The sequence below is a fragment of the Bombus huntii genome, chromosome 13 (genome assembly GCF_024542735.1).
Source record: "Bombus huntii isolate Logan2020A chromosome 13, iyBomHunt1.1, whole genome shotgun sequence".
NCBI classification, from domain to species: Eukaryota; Metazoa; Arthropoda; class Insecta; order Hymenoptera; family Apidae; genus Bombus; species Bombus huntii.
In genome coordinates this window covers 105,226-126,131 of record NC_066250.1, presented here as the reverse complement: position 1 = coordinate 126,131, position 20,906 = coordinate 105,226, and the positions used below count along the sequence as shown (strand labels likewise).

The 20,906-nt window shown below is 33.1% G+C and overlaps 4 protein-coding genes across 18 annotated transcripts in view; 2 read left to right on the top strand and 2 right to left on the bottom strand.

Moving 5' to 3' along the window:
- Positions 1 to 486: 486 nt before the first annotated feature.
- LOC126872289 (GATOR complex protein Iml1) lies at positions 487 to 11,652 on the top strand. 14 transcript variants are annotated; one of them, XM_050632023.1, is made up of 26 exons: positions 521 to 655; positions 724 to 1,133; positions 1,213 to 1,338; positions 1,407 to 1,878; positions 1,959 to 2,155; positions 2,233 to 2,516; positions 2,586 to 2,815; positions 2,901 to 3,113; positions 3,172 to 3,318; positions 3,390 to 3,536; positions 4,222 to 4,230; positions 5,236 to 5,453; positions 5,588 to 5,793; positions 5,858 to 6,032; positions 6,090 to 6,290; positions 7,040 to 7,135; positions 7,618 to 7,691; positions 9,121 to 9,228; positions 9,317 to 9,527; positions 9,602 to 9,710; positions 9,786 to 10,028; positions 10,127 to 10,287; positions 10,368 to 10,536; positions 10,633 to 10,949; positions 11,014 to 11,233; positions 11,321 to 11,652. In XM_050632023.1, exons 2-25 carry the CDS (start codon positions 783 to 785, stop codon positions 11,209 to 11,211), a joined length of 4,662 nt encoding a protein of 1,553 aa, XP_050487980.1. In that variant the 5' UTR covers positions 521 to 655; positions 724 to 782; the 3' UTR covers positions 11,212 to 11,233; positions 11,321 to 11,652. The 14 variants fall into 14 exon arrangements, with proteins under 14 accessions (XP_050487979.1, XP_050487980.1, XP_050487985.1 ...); XM_050632022.1 differs by having other exon boundaries at positions 487 to 629; positions 11,014 to 11,652; XM_050632028.1 differs by having other exon boundaries at positions 2,589 to 2,815; positions 9,320 to 9,527; positions 11,014 to 11,652.
- LOC126872296 (rac GTPase-activating protein 1) lies at positions 11,465 to 15,174 on the bottom strand. 2 transcript variants are annotated; one of them, XM_050632071.1, is made up of 11 exons: positions 14,798 to 15,174; positions 14,311 to 14,513; positions 14,087 to 14,244; positions 13,605 to 14,016; positions 13,342 to 13,511; positions 13,148 to 13,274; positions 12,852 to 13,084; positions 12,486 to 12,783; positions 12,240 to 12,415; positions 12,091 to 12,163; positions 11,465 to 11,589 (listed from the first exon to the last, which is right to left on the bottom strand). In XM_050632071.1, exons 1-10 carry the CDS (start codon positions 14,877 to 14,879, stop codon positions 12,100 to 12,102), a joined length of 1,923 nt encoding a protein of 640 aa, XP_050488028.1. In that variant the 5' UTR covers positions 14,880 to 15,174; the 3' UTR covers positions 11,465 to 11,589; positions 12,091 to 12,099. The 2 variants fall into 2 exon arrangements, with proteins under 2 accessions (XP_050488028.1, XP_050488027.1); XM_050632070.1 differs by lacking the exon at positions 11,465 to 11,589 and having other exon boundaries at positions 11,617 to 12,163.
- A 602-nt stretch (positions 15,175 to 15,776) lies between these two features.
- On the bottom strand, positions 15,777 to 17,250 carry LOC126872311 (DNA-directed RNA polymerases I, II, and III subunit RPABC4). The gene is made up of 3 exons (XM_050632111.1): positions 17,061 to 17,250; positions 16,553 to 16,645; positions 15,777 to 16,358 (listed from the first exon to the last, which is right to left on the bottom strand). The coding sequence occupies exons 1-3, from the start codon at positions 17,116 to 17,118 to the stop codon at positions 16,336 to 16,338; spliced, it is 174 nt and encodes a 57-aa protein (XP_050488068.1). The 5' UTR covers positions 17,119 to 17,250; the 3' UTR covers positions 15,777 to 16,335.
- Positions 17,251 to 19,130: 1,880 nt separating this feature from the next.
- LOC126872585 (F-box only protein 43-like) overlaps positions 19,131 to 20,906 on the top strand; it is a 47,780-nt gene continuing 46,004 nt past the window's right edge. Inside the window, exon 1 of the mRNA XM_050632694.1 lies at positions 19,131 to 20,031. Within this exon, the coding sequence (XP_050488651.1) occupies positions 19,459 to 20,031 (573 nt within the window). The 5' untranslated portion in view covers positions 19,131 to 19,458. The remainder of the gene's footprint in view (positions 20,032 to 20,906) is intronic.

Genomic DNA, 20,906 nt, shown 5'->3' with positions numbered 1-20,906 from the left:
TAAAACTTAATTATTTTTCTCACAAATCTGTTCCTTTGTTGAATGAAACAATACATAATTTTATTCATTTACTATACATGCGATGTCATTCGTTTGTCATCTCACTTTTACATCAACATGTATAACCTAAAGTGTACATATTCGACCGATAAATAAACCAAACCATATCGATCGTATGAGAAATACTAATAGCTAGTGACATTCTTGTATAAAACGAAACGTGTTACCAAGATTCTAAAGAATAAAGCATATTAAAAATATGGTCGTTGAGTTTAATATTAACTCTTAATCACTTGCGTATAGTGCCAACGTTTATTTATTCTTTGAGATTTAAATGAAGTAAGACAATGTGAATAAACCTCATATGACAGCAGTAGGGGATAAAGCTGGAAGAGAGAAGGATCTTGAAATTTCCGTAAAGCATAGCAGCTTAGTGGAATATTTATTATAATTAATTTACATTATCTTAATAGCGTGTCATCGATAATATATATATATATATATATATATATATACATACATATAGATATATATATTTTATAAATATATATATAGATATTATGTTTCGGATCCAATACTTATTTTAAATATATCGAAGAAATGTTTTATACTGAATAGAGAATGGATAAGTAAGTCGTTGTTTGTTCGTCTTAATGTATGTAATTTTTTACATTAGATTTATACATACAAAAAAAATATTCTATATAGCGTATTGCATTGTAGGATTCTATTCTATGACATGTTATGATTAGATCTATGATGAAAGTAGTAATGGCTTAAAAATGAAGCTGTATAAGTTGATAGTTCATCAAAAGACCTTTAGTGAAGAAGATTTAATAATCAATCCAAAAGATCACCCTAGTATAAAAACTGGAGATGTTGTTGAAATTTATCACCCTGAGGTTGAATTTAGCCGTCTACTCCTTCAAGTCACATCCTTTAAAGAAGATTTACAAGGAAGGGAGACAATTAGCGTGGAAAACAATGTAGCCACAATGTTTCAATTAAGAACATTTGCAGACGTGTATATGAATGTTGTTAATCCAGACGATGTAGCTTTGGATTCCATTGAACTTACCTTCAAAGACCAGTATCTGGGTCGTAGTGAAATGTGGCGTCTGAAAAATAGCTTGGTAGAATAGATATTGTTTATTTTTCAATTTGTATCCAAGTATTTTGCTCTCTTATCTTTTATATAAATTTGTTTATCAGGTCAACACTTGTGTATATATGAACAAGAAGATTGAATTCTGTGGAGGCAGTATCAGATGTCAAGTATATGAAATGTGGTCACAGGGTGATAGAGTCGCTTGTGGTGTTATAACTAATGATACTAAGGTTCGCATTTGAATATAGTGGAAAAAGAAAGTATGTATAAAATTGTCTCTTAAAAATTTCTCTTTTAGGTTGTGTTTCGTTCTTCGACCAGTATGGTGTATCTTTTTATTCAAATGAGTTCAGAAATGTGGGATTTTGACATTCACGGTGACTTATATTTTGAAAAAGCTGTTAATGGGTTTTTAGCTGATTTATTTCAAAAGTGGAAAAAGAATGGCAGTAATCATGAAGTAACGATTGTTCTATTCTCAAGAACATTTTATAATGCTAACAGTCTGGAAGAATTTCCAAATCACATGCGTGAATGTTTACAACATGATTATAGGGGAAGATTTTATGAAGATTTCTACAGGGTGGTAGTTCAAAATGAAAGATTTGAAGATTGGAGTAACGTGTTGGTACAATTACGTAAACTGTTCACAGACTATCAAAAAATTGTATTAGAATATCATCAAAAATCAGGTGTCTCTATACCAAAAGCAGTAAATTCAACAGCTGCACAGGGCAACTTTTTAGAAGTACTGAACATGTCTTTAAATGGTAATATTTAAACAGACACACGCATATACATATAGTTTAATTTATTACAAAGTATTTCGCTTAATTTAGCTCGCTTACAGTGTTTGAGAAACATTATCTGGATCGTAGTTTTGATAGAACTGGTCAGTTATCGGTGGTGATTACACCTGGTGTAGGTGTTTTTGAGGTTGACAGAGAGTTAACGAACGTTACAAAACAAAGAATTATCGATAACGGAGTTGGTAGTGATTTGGTGTGTGTCGGAGAACAACCATTACATGCTGTACCTTTATTAAAGGTATTTACGCTTATGAAAATATTATACAGCACTTAGTAATAATGTTATAAATATTAATATTTGTGATATAATTTTAGTTTCACAATAAGGATACATCTGTTAATGCGCCTGATGACTATAGCATGCCACACTGGATTAATCTCAGTTTTTATTCAACAAATAAAAAAATTCCTTATTCAACATTTATACCTCGTATAAAACTTCCTCAGAGGGTGTCAAAACAATCAGCAGAAACTGGAAAATTGCAGTGTAAAAGTAAGCTTCTACAAGAAGATGCAAAGGAATGTTTGCACAATACTTTGTTTGACTATGATGCATACGATGCACAAGTCTTTCAATTGCCTTCAGTCCATACGTCAAGGTAAATTCAATATTAAGTTAAATGCTGAAACTTTAACGCCAGAGGTTCTAGTTTAAAATTTTCTATAAGTAGTTTGCAACGAGTTACGACCAGAACTAAAAAGACAAGCGTTGCCAGCATGGAAACACATAATAACGCGCATATACTGAAACTTCTGAAAAGAAAAATGTCAGATCCTGATATACATCACCCACCACCTGAATCTCACTCACCTCCAGCTGCAACAAGAAGCGCAGCAATCTTGATACCTTCTAGAACAGATGACGTAACTAGTAGTGAATCCAATGGAGAAGCCAATGGTATATATTGAAATTACTTGTACAAGTTATAAGTGTTAATAAGATATTGAAATATAATCGTATTTAACAATTATATGTTACGTAGAATCGAGGATATCAGTAAAAAGCGATTTAACCGATTCAGAAATATCGCCGCCATTTAGGCCGGTTGTTGGCAGTGCTGGAAGCCCCACAAATACAATATCTCAACCTACAACTATTAGACCTAGTAGGGCACTTATTAATCCTTTTGATCCATCTCACGTTACAATTAAATTAACTAGTAACAGACGAAGATGGACACATATTTTTCCTAAAGGTAATTACTAATAAAGAAAAGAAATTACATAATCGTTTAAATTTAACTAATATCGTAGGGCCAACAGGTGTACTTATACAGCAACATCATTATCAAGCTGTGCCAACACAAATGTGTTCAGAACCACAATCCGATGCTACTTCCACTATAAGTGGCTCCCCTATGGAACATAACGACGTCTCTAACTCGAATCAGTTTCAAGATCGTTAGTATTTCATATAAAATACATAAGTCGTGTATTAATATAATACAGCACCGCAACTATGTTTTTCATAGACACAAAGAATAAACCGCAGAGATTAAATCTTTTACTATCAAGCACTGATAAAAGTGGGAATCCGATATCCTCTACAGGCAATAAGTCTTTGACATTGTTATGGGGTGCTACTGGTGAACAGGAATGGACACCGGCACTTACAACAGGTTTGCATATATTCTAATAAAGCGATTTACAACATAAATATACTATATAACTACTGGCAAATAATATTTTATAACATATCCAAATAACAACATTAGCCATATTATTATTCACAAGTTATCCACAAATTATTATAAAATGAGTTTACAGTTTGAAGAAAGAATTTTGAAAGGATTTTTAATTAAGCAAACGATTAATTCATGTGGTAAAAAATATTAGACAATTAATTACGGATGTATAATGCTTCTTGGCAATTTTAGGAGAACAATAAAGGCATACATAAGTAAAATAATGTAGGTGTAATATTATAAATTATTCAACAGATGCACAAATTCATACAGAGAACTTCATTCTTATCATTCATACTTAATACCAAGAAGGATTAATCAATAAAATTTTGAAACATAATTTCTTAAAGAATGAAAATAGTTGATACAAATTTCAGGAAAAGATATTGCTTTTCAAGCAGAAATGAATGAAAGTTTAATACACAGTCACACAATCATCATGCATAAGAAGTATTTTCATTCTTGGACATATTCATGTTTATTTTTGAGGCTCATCGATCATTTATATGAATAATATTATTATTACATTTATTTCCATGCTATGGTACGTCTTATTGGGATGCAACGCTGGACGCATTGACGCGTGTGTGATGTACAACTATGATGTCACATTAAACAGCAATCATAGGTTAGCGCCATACGTTATTGGGGGTTGATTCGGTTATGGTACACATTCTTTCCTTTTATTTTCTTTTTTTTTTTTTTCCAGGGCATTAAATTTGTAGTAACTTTTGTTCTTCATAGCTCTAGTCTTTATGATTCTTCTATGCATGTATGTCCTCTGTTGCAAAAAAGTAATTCTAATTCCAAAATAATTTCTATAAATAATCTATTAAATATTTGTTACTATTACGATTATTTATACACCTACATAGAATTCTTTTGTTATTTCTTATTTCTACTTGTTTCATAAGATATTTGCACTGTTCAAAATTCTAATTTTTTCCGATTCTCTATATATACTATGAATTTCATATCATATATTCTTCAAACATTCTCTCATCTGCTTTATAATCCTTCCACTCTATCATCTCGCTTTAAGATCGCACTTATTTATATTACTAGTAATAAGTAGTATACGATATTTGATATGATTTACTAATAATGTATAGAAATTTGATTTTATGGGAATAATTGAAGTACCTTCTTCTTTTATGTAATTATCGTTGATGTAGTATACTTGTTTCGATTATGCATACACGTTCGTCTCCTTCAATATTATTTTCACAAACTTAGTTTGTTATGCTTTGTAACAAACTATTTCGAGAATTCATTTGAGAATTACATTACAAATAATACTTCTTGCATTGCATGCTTTAGTACTAAATCGTGGTCATCTTGGATTTCATATACTGGCAACACATATTGTAATACTAATATAATCACTATCTTTGTTTGGGGTGCATAAATTGTTTAATATGTACTTGCACTGTACAATAATTTTGTGAAAATTTCTTCTGTGTATTATATCTGTGTATTTTTGCATTAACTGCTGCATAATACCTAGATTTAGTACTTACGTAGTCACGAAAATTAACATTATGTATTAAAAATAATTCATTTATTTATTCATTTGAAACAGTCTAAAATGCAAATTGCATTTTTCATATATATCCTACATCTTATTTTGTAGGTGTTGATTGGAAATCATTGACAATCCCAGCATGTTTGCCAATTACTACAGATTATTTTCCCGATAAAAGAAGTTTACAAAACGACTACGTTGTGTCAGACTATAATCTTTTGCCTGACGACGTTAATACAGATTTTGCTCAACAACGAGCAATATATAAAAAACCTTTGACAACTGCCGAAGTATTTAAGGAGCTTGTATCGCAACGATTAGCACAGGTATTATGCCAATCATGCCTTCAAACGTGATCTTTGCCCGTATGTGTGCAATTCTGTGTAACTATGTTTATTTTCTCTTTCTTTTTTTTTTCTCTTTTTCTTTATCTTTCTCTTCTTTTCTTCTCTTAATCAAGGGTTTTCAATTAATTATTTTACCGCAAAATAATCAAAATCAGAGCCATACACCCGGTAGTAATGCTGTCCCTGCAATAAGCTCTGTAATGCGGGGACGGCAAACAGAATCAGAACCGAAGGAGGAATATTTGCTAAGCATTGGGAGAATATTTCACAAAATATCTTTATTCGATAATTGTATAACAGTAACAAGATATCGGCCAAGGTGAGAAATCGCGCTACAAATTAATAAGAAGTAAAGAGAGAATATTTGAATGTATCCTTTACAGGCATCCTTACCCTCCGTTCAATATTCATTATCTGTATCGATTTCACGCACCTCATCACGACACGTACGAAGTATCATGGGTATCTTTTACAACAGAGAAGCTTGAAAATTACAATTGGAATTATTTGGATCATTACATCTGTACAAGGGGCCATACTGATTTTGCTTTAGTAGAGGTAAGATTTGTATCGTATATTATTTCAATTTTTTCTGAGATCATTAAAAATTTCTAGGCGCTTAAATACTGGAGATTTCGCGTGTTTTTACTTCCTTTGCACAATTCGGCTACTCGAAAATTTTTAGAGGGATCATCAAGATGTGATATATATACACCTCTCACCACTTCCGAACAAGTGTCTCTCTTGGACGGATTTTTACGGTTCATCGAGCTGTGGCCGAATAAGATACGCCGGCCGAATCCGAACAAAAATTGGGTAACTTTTGCATAAAATTTTTCTAATATGTAAGATAGCCTGATTTTTCAGTTTATGGGAATTGAAAGATGTAAAACATAAACTTTTTAAATCGATTGAAATTATCGAATAGGGGAACCTCGAGTAAAATCCAATTGACAGATGTTTCGCTATTATTCCCTGTTTTTCGTCTAAACTAGAACATTGCGTTTTACTTTGGGTTTAACTAACGATCTATTTTGTACCATATTGCGCTGTACTTTTGCACTCTAGAATTGACTGTCGCATGCCTGATGTACGACGCCTAAGTAACGCAATTTTGGTGCTTTTGTTAGTTTCGAATATCGATTAGTTCGTTTAATATCAAAGAGTTGTAATTTTCCTTTATTTTTCTTTATTTCGCAGTTTTTGTTTTGCAAGAGTTTTAACGCAGTGCCATTCTTTCAGTGGTGTACTAAATATGCAGGATGCAACAAACAGTAACATGAGGGTTAATTTAAGTTTAAAAAAAAAGAGCACGATTTTTTCATAAGCTTATTTATTTGTCACTCGATAAATCACATACGGTGGCTATTACCTACTCGAATTTGACGATATTTTATTACGTACAGACTAATTATTTTCAAATAACAATCTCTGAACTAGTATTTATAGCTGGCGGGTGTCAATGTCAAAATTACACAGTTACACGAGAGAGATATACACGTAATCGTAGGTAGAAATAGATGAGTGGAATGTTAGGAGAGGGCATTTAGCATGATATGTTTCAGAATCCTTCGACTCTAGGTGGTGTTTCCCAGAGAGATCCTGCCTCTCACTTGACCAGACGCAGGCACAGCACGAGCCTGATTGTCCTCACTAACCAGGTACATCCTCGCATCCTGTAGCCTCAGTGCGCTGATCCGGATGTCAATGAAATCATTATCATCTCTATCCATGAATCTCAGAATATACGCCTCCTTTGGCAATAAGGAGGGGACACCCATGAATTCTTCATGTTCTTTTTTTAATCTTTATATATTAGTTACATCCAGTTCTTTAGTAATGTTAGATTCTAACAGCAAGCTTGTCAGAACATTCAGACAGCTTACACAACGTATTACACAATGCAACCATGCTTGATATCTGCCTTGAATGCGCACATGATTTTTTAGCAAGCTTTTGTGTAATGCAAAACGCCAACATTTTATTTATCTTCTTCTCTCTTCGTCGATCTAATTAATAATGCTCTCTGAATAAAATGTTAACAATGCATTACATAATGAAACAGACCGGTGATATACAACTTCATGATCATGAGCTTGTTCATACATTTACAGTTACCCATACTATTCATCATGCTTTTCAGACCAATCTAGTCGGCAGCTCTCCCTTCAGGGAGCGACTCGGAAGCAATCGTCTACCAGAGAAACCGAGACCAAGGTTTGAATAAGCTTAGATTGATGATTTCGGCATTGTTGCTTTGGCAAATGTAATAGTATAGCTTGCAACCTATTGTATCTTGCAACGAAATGTCCATTGAAATTTGACGTTTGATACCTTTTCATTTTGCTTGTTCGCTTCTGTGCTGCATCGGTTTAATTACTAAATATTAACTGCTTTAAATTGTTTATATACGACGCGAATAATTATATTTGCTGTTGATACAATCATACAAAATGATTGAAAATCGAATTGTTTTTGCCGGAATTATAAGTCCAGTCTTCATGGAGTTTTATTGATTTATTCGATACGTATTTCGATATTATTTATTGATACAATACATGACAAGGCATCGAAATTATATTCATTATATATTAAAAAACGTAGAAAAATTTATGCAGCTCTGGCCATTCAGTTTCAGTTTTATGAGTATATATTTTTGTATGAATATGCACATTGAAGCTAATACCGTACATAATTCCCGACAAACTGCACATCTGCATGTTTTACATAACGATGCTGGCAAAACGGTAAAGATTTGTGTGTATCTGTTGTACAAACAATTATTAAGTAGCATTAAGGAGGCTGGTCTAGAAATTCCATATTATTCCATATTATTCGATTGATACTGCGTTATTTGCCTTAAGATATTACAATGCTTCTACTCTGGTGATGAACACGAAGGTACCTTTGATTCAAATTTCTGGGAAGGGTGTGCTCAGAATAGAAGAGAGCTGTATTTGTAAATGTTTCAGTACAATCTTTGTACATATTTCCCATTCTATACTTTTCAGCTGCTTTCATCCTTCTTTTCATCATTTAGCAAAAATGAGATACAGAGCATTTGTACCATTTACTTCAACATAGGTAACGGTAAAATGTTACAGAAAATTTCCAAGAATGTGATTTACAATTGTACAAATACTCTGTATGGTAGAAAATATTGGTAGTGAGTGAGGGAGTGACGGGGTTCTCTGTACAGGAGAGGCATGTAGTGAATACCGCTGCGACTGCCCGCGCGTGCCTCGACACTCCTCGCCACGTGCCAAACAGGTTGGTGTTTTAATCTTTTAAATTTCTTTCACTTTAACTTTAAATTTAAATATTTGCCGTTGACGGCAAGATATGTATGTGCATCTATATTACAATACCGAAGCATGAATTAAGCTAACAACTCTTACATTTAAATATTAAGATATCGATTCTATCCTTATCTTGTGTATGTACATACATATTCTATCTATATACAGGGCATTCTATCTTACACTTTTGTTTGAGAAAGAAAATAAATAGTATTGTGCAGATGCAAATTTTGTTGCTTTTCACATTAGACATTGCTTAATTTTCTCTATTGCTCTGTTTCTCTGCCATACACCATTCTGATAATATAAGCACTATGTGATTAATTGGTATCACTTGTTTTTGTTAGATCAGGTTCCAAAGTGATGGACAGGGGCCGAATCTCACCTGCCAGCGAAGCTGTGTTACCCCTTTCACTCGAGCAACAGCAAGACCATTTCGATTCTAACGAAGATAGGTAAATTAAACGTCGAGTTTCATCTCACACACATCCGCATAAATCGTTTGCATAAACGCTATATTAATTATTTCAATTTCGTTACTAGTAGTACAAACATGGAATTGACAAAGTTAAAAAACACCGCGTCAAACAACGAAATTCTAGAAGCAATGAAACACCCACAAAACGGCGTGGGATTCCTCACACAACACCCATCTCTTCCAAGCCAGACATTTGTTAGCGCAGATGCAGTGCAATGGTTAAATAATCACATAGAAGGAGGAGTAACAGTGGAGAGTGCCATCAATATCATGAATGTAATAATAATAATGTTGTCAGTATACAGTGAAGTTATTGGTTCCATGTATTTTTATAATATACTTTCATCTAGGGTATGATACAAGACAAGCTCATATGCCATGCATCTGGAGATTTTTCTAAACCATTCATTCTAGGATTTTATTTGTATCACATAGTACAAGATAAAGAAAATCAAAGAGGTAAGGGAAATTATTGTACATTAATTATATATTAATTTGTTATCTATTGTTTGTATGATTTTTCCTATTTTTAAGCTGGCGATTATTTCTCGCCCCTGGGCGATTTGCAAAGCTTCGAAAATGAATGGGTAGAAGTCGAAATAAGGGCACCGAAAGGCTGGTGTGAACCATCTTCGCCAGGATCGTTCCCCCTCATGTCATCTCCAATGACTATACCCAGCTGCGATACTACTATTGTAGACGAATCAAACGTAGCGCCGTTTCTTAAAGATGAGTTAGACATATCCGACATGGCGGATGAGCATGGAGAATGGCAAGGTAATTCTTTATACTTCTGGTAGCGTTACTTTTTAGTGTTTATGTATTTTCCATTTCTTATTTCTCCTAATTCACGTATTATTCACTTTGCCTCCTAGTTCCGTCATATAAACATACTCATCTAGATATAGACATAAACAACAGAAGCGATAGAATCGAATGGGGACATCTAAGATATCAATCTATATACAAAGTAGATCATTCTTACGAACTAGTGGTACAATGGGTTGCATCATCTGGTAGTATAGTCGCTGACCTTGTAAGTATATATTTTTTGTGATCTAAAGCGAGTTCATATTTCGAAATATAACTACTACGTTTGGATTTCAATCTGGGAAGATATTTGTGTGGCAACGTAAGGCTCAAATGTGCGGAATTCAAATGGTTCCTATCCCAAGCGATCTACTAGCATTACCGTTCATTTCAAAAAGTGATCCTTTAAGGGGGCCTATTTTTATACCATTAAATACAGAGTGTCTTATGGCAAACAAACGACATCTTTTCGAAGGTTTGCTCTCTTAGTATCAACGCGAATTAAAGCGCTATATAGAACGAATGGTTATCGATGATTAATCCAATGGTTATCGATGGTTCTTGATTCCAGAATTTCGAGAAGTAACTTACGCACAAAGACTCTTTCTTTTTCAAGAGACAATTGTACAAAGATTTGGCTTTGTTCCATGCCTAATAGAAAGTACCGAAAACGATCACCAGTACGTTCATATGACCGGCAATGCATTCATACTGATACCATCTACGACAAATACAAGATCACGTCCTCGAACTGCTACCAACATAGTGAGACGAAACACAGGGCAAAAGGGATATCCGATTCATTCTGATCAACCCAGCCCTCATGAAGCTTACATTACGAGACACGTTAGCGGGAAGAATAAAGATGACTACAACAAAGACAAGAGGGTAGGTAATCTGTATAATTCTTTGAGGAAGAAGTTGTTAGAGAAATGAATTCTCATCTGTTTAGATTGGTTTCCTTTGGTCGTGGAATCACATGCTTAGTCGAAAATGGAAATCATCATCCACGTTAGTTGGCGATGAATTGTTTCAAAAAAAGCTCATACAAGATTTTAGACATTTTTGTTCGAATGGGGACAACAGATTGAAACAGTTCTGGGAACATTGCTGGGAGATAAAAGAAAAATCGTGCACGAAAACAATCTAAAGGATCAAATGAAATGTATAACGTAAATATTGTTTTATAAGCTTATATTTCAATTGTAGTATTTAGAAGATTTAATTTCATCGCCATTAAAGTAAGTACTTCGTTTTAGACGGTTAAGAAATCATTTCGAATGTAACATGTACTTTGTGATACAATTGTTATTACGGATAACGGAAGTATGTACAGAATTAAAGATATATTTTAATGCTTACAAGAACGATGTAAATGAACTGAAAACTAATGTTTGTAATATATATATATATATATATATTTCAAGTTCACTTACAATTAGTTTGCATAAGGCATCTGTTGTTTTTACGGCACCGATAGTAGTAAATTTATAATTTTTGTTACTTGTTAATACATGTATTTATACACCTACGAAAGAAAGGAAACGAAGCTATATTGAAATAAAATGGTCTGTATTTTTATTGAACCGAACATTTTTAGAAATGTTGTTATTAACAAAAATATCACATTTATTTAATTCTACACTTATAACATTTCGCCTTAATGTCTATATTCGCCTAGTGCTATATAATTGTATTTTAATCTCAATTCAGAGAAATACTGGGGGTTCGTATTAACGTCACCACATACTTTCACACGCTTAAAGTCATCATAAAGAGTATTTAACATAATATATTATTAACATTTTAATTTTGCTTATTTTTAATATTCTATTTCTAATGTTCTAGTATTATTTCGTACCATACGTTACATAAAAATATATTTTATGTCAAAATATTACAAAATTTTAAATAGAATGTAGAAAAATTATGTTGCACATTGAACAAATATTAATTATTTATGTTCAAAGAGTCAATAATTATTTAGAAATTATTTGCATCTCGATGTAAGCATAATTTAAATACATACCTATTCTTGTCAGTAAGCTACTCTAGAGGGAGATGCCGCGAAGTATTTCTTGTTTTTCCTCATAAATGTCCGACTGTAACAATGCCCGAATATGAGTACCGTAACGTAATTGATTTCAAGCTAAAAGTACGTAATGGTAAGGTGCAAACCTAGAAGTAAGTGGAGTATTAAAGAAGCCACGGGAAATGCTGCGTTTAAGTAAAGATTCCTGAGATGGTGTATGCTGTAATTCACCAGTTCTATGAGTACCAATATTGTTTAGATTTTCGGGATTAACGAAATTTGCCCAATAATCCGAAGGTATTTTCAATAAATTTTCCACTATCTATAAAAAGAAAAGTAAAAGGTCAAGCAAGCATTATCTAGTCTTTTCAATTTTTTATTATAATACTTACAGCAACTTGATTACTTGTCTCTGAAAGAAGAGAATTGGGCGATGGTTTCTGGCAACTATAGCCGACCAAAGTAGGCCCAAAAACTTTAGCTAAATTAGTTATTGGCATCTTACATTCTGGACTACTTGATACTCTTTGTAAGTGCAAGATTAAAAAGGCAAGCGTGTCTCTGTTAGGTTGAGGTAGTTCAGAAATTGCTTGGTATAATGCAGCATCAGCATCTTGTTTATCAGTAATAGTAGTTGCCCGAACAAAGTCTGCCCATAATCCGACAGTGATTAACGGCTCTCGTAACGATCTAAGGGTAAGGAAGAAACTAAATAAATTGTTTCACTTGTATAGAACAAAATATTCGAATCGACGTACCTAAGGAAATCTTTAAGAGTAGAACATATGGTAGATATATCGACATCGGAAAGATTGGGGGCACCTTTGCCTTTAAGGAATTTCTCTTTTAGACATTTTACCTCCGTTAAACCGCCATTTACCCTGTACAATCCTTGTTCGCTCATTCCTCTCAATTCTATTTCGTTGATGCAATGAACAACCAATGACGGTACCATTGGGGGGATCATCGGTGTATAATCTGCTATCGTTCCCTAAGAATAGTTTGTTATCACTTTTTATCATATACAAAGATACCGCAAGTTTCAAGAGCTTACTGATGTTCCTCGTAGTGTAGGTGTATTTCCATTAGGTACACATGGTAATGGAACTAAGTCTTTACATTCCATATGAGCCGTAGCTCTACAGTCTTTACATTTCAGGGCTACCTTTCCAAATCGAATCCTAAAATGTTATTTTTAAAAGTGTTTCTATGACACTTGTATGAACCGAATCCTTATGAATATTTTACCTCTTGTCACATGGTGTACAGACTTCCGGTTTAATTACCGTCTTCGCTACAAAGCTATGCCCTCTAGCTGATTTCGTATTTAAAGTGTATCCGCCTATGTTTGGACTAGGTTTAAAAACGCCCTCAGAATCTGATCCTGATGTAAGAGCTTCTATTTTTGGCGCAGAAGGCTGTAATATAATTTTCACTCTGTTATTTTAACTGAAATTACAGAAACATGGAAAAGAAAGAAAGATGTGTTTAATTCAAATAAAACAACTTACAGCAGTATCCATTTGAATATCATTTGTATCAACGGGTGTTAATTTTGATTTACTACGATCACCACTTTTACGCCTTTTACGCGAATTATGTAAAGGTTCTTGTGGATCTATGTTTTCATCCCCAGGTATAGCTTCAATTACAGAAGATGCAGTGATATTGCCATCTTTTGGCATCACTACTGTAGTTGTGGCTACTATTCTATCAGACGAAGTTAACTCTGCAGCTTTTTGTACTGTACTACGTCGCTTCTTCGTGGAATATTCGCCACTTGGTCTGTGCTCTTTCCATTCACGTTTCTTATGATTTTGTTGAATGATTGCACTAATATCTAAATCATCTTCTGACTTCGAAAAGCAACTTAAGTCACTTAAAATAGAGCCAGTGGAGTCCAGCTCCGCTATAGTATTTAATCTAAAAGCGATAATTAAACAACGTTTTCCTATGTATCAATCAATAACACTCTATGTAAATAGGAACTCACTTGTCATTTTGATGTACATCCTTTATATTATATATATTACTGTGACGACCATTTAACGTAGTGCTATTCAAAAATTGTAATTTTTCGCGGGTTTCATCGTTTAAATTTCTCCCACCATCATTAAATAAAAGATCTCTGGCCATAGCAATTTGTTTTTCCTATATAAAAAGTAACGAGAATACATTGTCATGTGTTTAAGAATTATGAAAGAAGAACATATTTACCAATGAATTTCGTTGTTCTTCAACGGTACGCCTTCTCCTTTTCTCTTCATCTAGAAGTCTTCTAGCGTGACTTAATTTTTTATCTAAGTCAGCTGCCTCTTGATGAGATTTCTCTAAAGCTGAATGAAGACGTTGACATTCTTGTATAGATGCTAACCATTTCTGTCTCATTTCTTCCTGATTTACAGCAAACTTTAGAAATTCTACATAAAAAATAGGATGTAAATGATATAGTAAATTAACTTGAAACTACGTTAAAAAAATGAAACAATATGACTGCGTCATCTTTGTTTTCTGTGTACATATTTACAATGGCAATTTCATCGTTAAATTATAGCACGAATGGAAAGAACACAAGAAATATTGAAAAGAGTACGGGGCATGGAAAACATTTATATACAAAAGCTTAGAGGCATGCGTATTTTCTCAATATATTTTTTCATAATCTAGTAAAACATTGTAGGGAGCAAATATATGAAATCCGAACCTTCTTCGCAAGCTCCGTTTAGGTGTACATTCATACATCGAACCACTTCATCGTGACTCGCCAGCAACGATAACGATGTCATCTTCAAATTGATATAGAATTCGTTTCAAGAGAAATTAAAATATTTCGTCATGTATACAAACCACGCCAACAGGTTCGCGACAACTTTCTATCAATTATTCCAATTTTGCAACACTTGTATCGTTGCGAATATCAATTCATTCGAACTTTAACTATAAACTCGATAATATGACGCGTGTAATGCATTTCTATCATTAATTTTTCATAATAGTAAGTAGAAATCACTTCTTTGATGCACGCACATGGTATCACGCTATATCACTTAGCCGTTGACATTGTAAGTACGTTACGTTGAATACGCACAACAATCGCTTCTCGTACAATTCAAATTCGACCAATCAGAGGGACACATTTTCGAGCAGTTTTTTATTTCTCCGCTAGACGTCTCTCATGTTAATCGAACTGTGGCGACCTGCATTACCGGCATCCACCAGAGAGGGTACGTTTTTGATGAAATTGTGGCCGCATGGTCACTTCCTTCACTCTTCATGAAAGAGCGAAATGATTGCCCGATAGGAGTTACCTTGCGAAAGGTTTCTCAGTCAATTGTATTACTCGATATTACAGAGGAGTTCGCCTTTGAATGTAATTTTTGAAGATTCTCTTCTTATGCACGAACATTGATAAACAATTTTATAGAAACCAAACGAAACGCGGCCTTTTAAACTTGAAATTAAACTTATATTCCGATATATGAAATCAATTTATAATTTTATTTTTATTCGTTATAGTTATTTGTTAAATAAATTATATTGTATTGTATTATACAAATACAATACAATGCTTAATACAATAGCTTCGAAACAATTGTTTTTGATAAAAATATCGAGTATTTTGATTAAGTGTGTATGCTGTAGTAGAAGGAAAAATTTGATGTAAGAGATACATATACATAGTATGTATGGATAATTTGTATTTTATTTAAAAAGAACATTATAAATGACGAACAACATCTTTCATATCTTTCCTATTTTTTAACTATCTTAATTTATTATACATGTCATCATGCCAAAGTAAAGTTAGAATTCTAATATAGCTCAATATCATTATAAATATATATATATATATTTATTTATTTATTTATTTATTGGTTTGTGGATTATTTGATTCTTTGCCTTCTTTGAACTATCGCTATTACTCCGGATTCTACTCTTCCTATATGATGCCCTTAGTTTTAAGCTTCCATTCATGATGTTCATCAACTCCCACATTCCTTTCTCAATGGTTTCCCATTTTTTGGGCATTCCCTATTTCTTAATACGTTTGACTTAACTTCTTTATACATGGGCCGTTTACTTAATATATGGTTTCTATTTTCTATTCCTCCTATATTATATATTTGACACGATGGCAGGTTTTCTTCCATTATTTGTCTTATTCCAACTTTTGGTGTTACATTACATTACACTACATTTATTAATGACCGATATATAATTTATAGAAAATGATAGATTGCTTTATCGTGCATCAAACACAACAACTAAAAATTTATTAAGGAAAATGACTTGCTTATATTATGTTTATATGTACCTACAACGAGTGTAGGAAGTATTTATAGAATGAATGATTACTATTAAAATCTTATATAGTAACATGTATTAAACAACATTGCACAAGTGCATTAGTAACATTTAATAATATCTAATGTGTATTTCTATAAATGTAAAAGGATACGTCTTTTAGTTCGTTTTTTGTACATGATCCTATATCCACATTCTCGGCATCGAATTGGATCTCTTGGGCGTATTTCATTATCATGATGACATTCTACAAAAACAAATAAATTATATACATATTTATAGAACAAAAGTTTGCATACAGGTTATGAATGGAACACACGAAGATACTAATAAGTTGATAAAAGCTTATGTTTCGTGAAATAAAAAATGGACTCAAAGAATTTTTAATGTTATACAATATTAACATCTAAATTAAGACGATATAATGAAACATTTATTTAAATAAAACGAAGACTTGACAAGTACGATATTTTTATTAATGTCGTTACTCAATCAAAACTTTTATCAATGTATAAATTGTATGATGAAAGGATGGAGAAAGCAATATTTACACAAAGTTTATGTTTATTTCGAAAATACGTGACAGACACAAAAAGTGAGTGTCGTAATGCGACATAAAAAGTGAGGTTAGGAATGTTTCACGTTTATTATCTTAACTGTACCTCCGCAAATGTATACCATAGCCTGTTTTGGCGTCGATTCCGACTTGCTAGATTCCATTGTACCCAATTTTCAATCAAAAACCTTTGCGTTTCGCAATAAAGTTTACTAACTATCTTGTTAATCGATTGCGCACTTGCTGCTTGTGCATAAATACCTACGCAAAGAGCAAGAGACTGTCTTTCTCCCATTCCCTCTCCCTCTCCCTCACCCTCTCCCTCTCCCTCTCCCTCTCCCTCTCCCTCTCCCTTCCCCCTCTCTTTCATCTTGTTAACCTTTTTGTAATTTTCGAAAATTAACAATTTTTTTTCTCGACAACTTCGACGACATTGATTGGCTAAGGTTTGTAAACTATTTTTTCAATTCATTATAGTGAAATGTGGTATACATAGTGTTTATCAACTCTTTTTTGTGTCTAATTTTTTAAAAACTAAGCAGCCATATCTGTGTACGGAAAGAGGCATTTTTAAGATCTTATTAAATTTAGTAAGTGACTAATAACTCTATCATTAATATGGCACAGAAATTATGTTTTTATATCTTATCTATTTCTTTCTCCCTTCTTATTTAGTTTTAGTCGTAAAATTTGCAATTTGTAAGTAAAAATATTTTGATACTAGCCTTTTTTCTGGAGTCGAACTAGTTCGAGAAAGCAGAATAACATTAATAGCAAGCAGGATGTCTCTAGAAATAATAGTACTGCGTTTGTACCTACTAATAGACACGATAGCAATAGTATTCTTGTCACTTTTATACATTCGAATTAATAACACTCGAGCCTCGTGTAACAATTTATTGTTAATAACATACTTCTCAACAGGTCGTAAAAATACCATTGATAAATTGCTGCTGAGATTCCGTCAATCTTACAATAAATTCTCAACGTCTTTCATACAAATAAATTTGAATAAAGTTGATTACACGTGATTACTAAAACAATTGTGTCAAATCTATTAGTAGTGTTTTTATTTTGCTCTGATGTAATAAAAGCATGACAGTATTTTCATGTTTTCATCCATAAAATCTCATACGCGTATTGCCGTCGATAAGCCTGTGCATATTTAACATAATACATATAATATGCTATGCATTGTACAAATGAAATATCGTACGTATGTACGTTAAACGAATCTTCTAACTTTCAAGAAATATCCCCATATTAAAAAATATCCGTTGTATCAATCATACGCATGAAGAAAATACGTTTTTCTCATTTTGAAAATTAAAATTATACTTGTATATTATAGTACATTTAATAAGATGCTTCACAAGTAAATATTACCGGTACGGTAGCATTATGTCAAATAATAATATTAAGAGTAAAATTATAAAGGACTGAGAAAAGAAATTGAAATTAAGTAAACTTTTAACCAACTATATATATTGGATATACAAGTTAAATTAAAAGTTTTTTATTAGAAAAATATAAAAAAGTCAATGTTGATAATAAGATATATATTTCTTTCTAAAATATCGATAAATTATTATACTTGATAGGATATTAATGGTATACATATATGAGAATCAATAGTTACACAGTTATTCGTTACTCGATACATTTACATTAAACACACATGCCAATATACGTACGTATGTACATATTTTACGTATATTTAATTCGAAATTAAAATACATTATTTTACTGTAATTACTGCCACATTAACAAAGTTATTGTAGAAAAGTTAAACAGAATTTTGTTTAATATGTATACTAGTAATTTCTCCTATATTCCATCTAGTGGATACAATTAAAGTAATGTGATATAATGATTAAGTCGTATAATGATTTTATAGTCGGTCATAATATTCAAAAATAATTAAGCGGCTTCCCGTGTCTTCCTATAATAAGCATTAATTTAAAGGAAAGAAAGAAAGGACGAGGAGAAAATGAAAAAATATCGAAATTGGTAAAATTGAAGGAATTTTTGTATGCGCACGCGCTGTGAAAGAGAAATCAGAAATCAAAGAGGTCTCCCCAGCAACAGAATTCAGTAAGTCCAGCAGCAGCCGCTAGAGGTAACAGCATCACTAACGCGGCCAAGAATTTCGAGCCAATGGTAGCGCTTGGCAACGAATGGCGGGATGAGTCAGGTTAGCCGATTGGTCGGGCAATTGCCAAGGGAGCTACGGTGGGACAACGGATAAACAGACTTCAAAGTTTCGTAGTGCTTGCAGCGCAGGAACACGCAGAGGGAGAGTCGGTGTCCGCGTGCGCATGTTTGCCGCGAATCTTACTTCGAATCCTTACACAGTGAAGATTAATATTTCTGGTGATACATTTCTGGCGAATTGCTACTTGTCACATGGTTTTGAACACTTTTCATGCAATGTCATGTTGAAATAACATCATGTTGAAGTGACAAGTGAGAAATGGGAATATATCGTCCGGAAAGGCACGAAGATGGATGAAATGGAAAACATAAGTATCTGCGAGACACCTTGCATCACGATAAACTCGAGCAATCGCAGTTGGCACGACAGTGTTAACGACAGTGGTTATGTGTCTATTACTTCTCATTCTGGCGGGTATACACCAATAATTTCAAGATACAGGTCTAGAGTGAGAGCTACTCCAGATTATACAGGAAGAGAAACAGTGGATATATTGGCGCTCCTTGGAGACAAAAGCAATCATTGGAGGATAGTGTCTAAAATATTATCCTTCCTTGGACCGCAGGATCTTTGTTCAATCAGTATGGTGTCGAAAACATGGAAGAGAATCTGTATAAACGATTCTAGGGCCAATACCAGAAGACTGATCCATGTAATACTCAGACAGAATGCCAAGGAAAATCTAAAATTAATTAAAAAGTCAAAGATAGAAGGAGATATTCAAAGCAGTCCTAGGAGCAGATACGCCAGAAAAGGATACTTGTTAGAGGTACAGAATCTTTTGCAAGTACCAGGAAATCAACTATCACCTAGCAGTCCACCTGTTTCTCCCAGCAAAGTAAAATTCCACTCTTTCGTCAAGGTAAGTGAATTCTTTGATTAATATTCTCCGGTTATGTATCGTGAAATAACTTTTCATTACGGAATGGCATAAGATTACTCAGTTTTCTATTCAAAATGCTAGGATATTGTCTTATCAAATGCAGGATAAATAATAGGCAAAGATAAATAAATATAAGTGTAACTTGAATTATTTTATCTCGTTTTGTACAATCGTATGCAAAATTAGATTTTATATAAGATTACCTTCTTTCTTTTTAGATGAAATTCTATCGTAGTCGACAATTCGTGATAAATTTCACGCTACATAATAATATATAAGATAAGAAATTCAGTTAAACAACTGGTTCATTAACCTGCTTGTGCCTGTATGCACGAACGTGAGAAAAAGTGCTACGGGTACGACGTTCACGCATCTTCTAGAACGCGAACGTTGCGTATTTAGACGATATACAAAGTTTCTTTCTGGGGATCGTATTCGATACCCGTAAAGAAAGAAATACATATATGTTTTACATCAACCGGAATCATATTCTTCCCTCTTACCGTACAGTATCTCTAGATACTCGAGTAACACAGCCTTTCAACGAGTATTCGTTGTTGTATTCTTATCATTAAATATCGAGTCTCGAAGAAATATTATTTTGATAAAAATTTGCTGCTGTATCGATTTGAATTAATCTAGATTAATTAATCTGGATTATTATCCATTAGGCAGAGGGAGTGGGGGACCAATTGTTAATCGATGCTTAAAAAGCATCCCGACACTTATTTATTTTCAACAGGCTCGATCAAAAGACTACGGATACAAGAATTTTTCGATGATTTTGTCCTTTGCGATCATCGTAGTTAAGGATAGTAGAATATCATAACGCAGCGAAATTGATCTTACAGGCT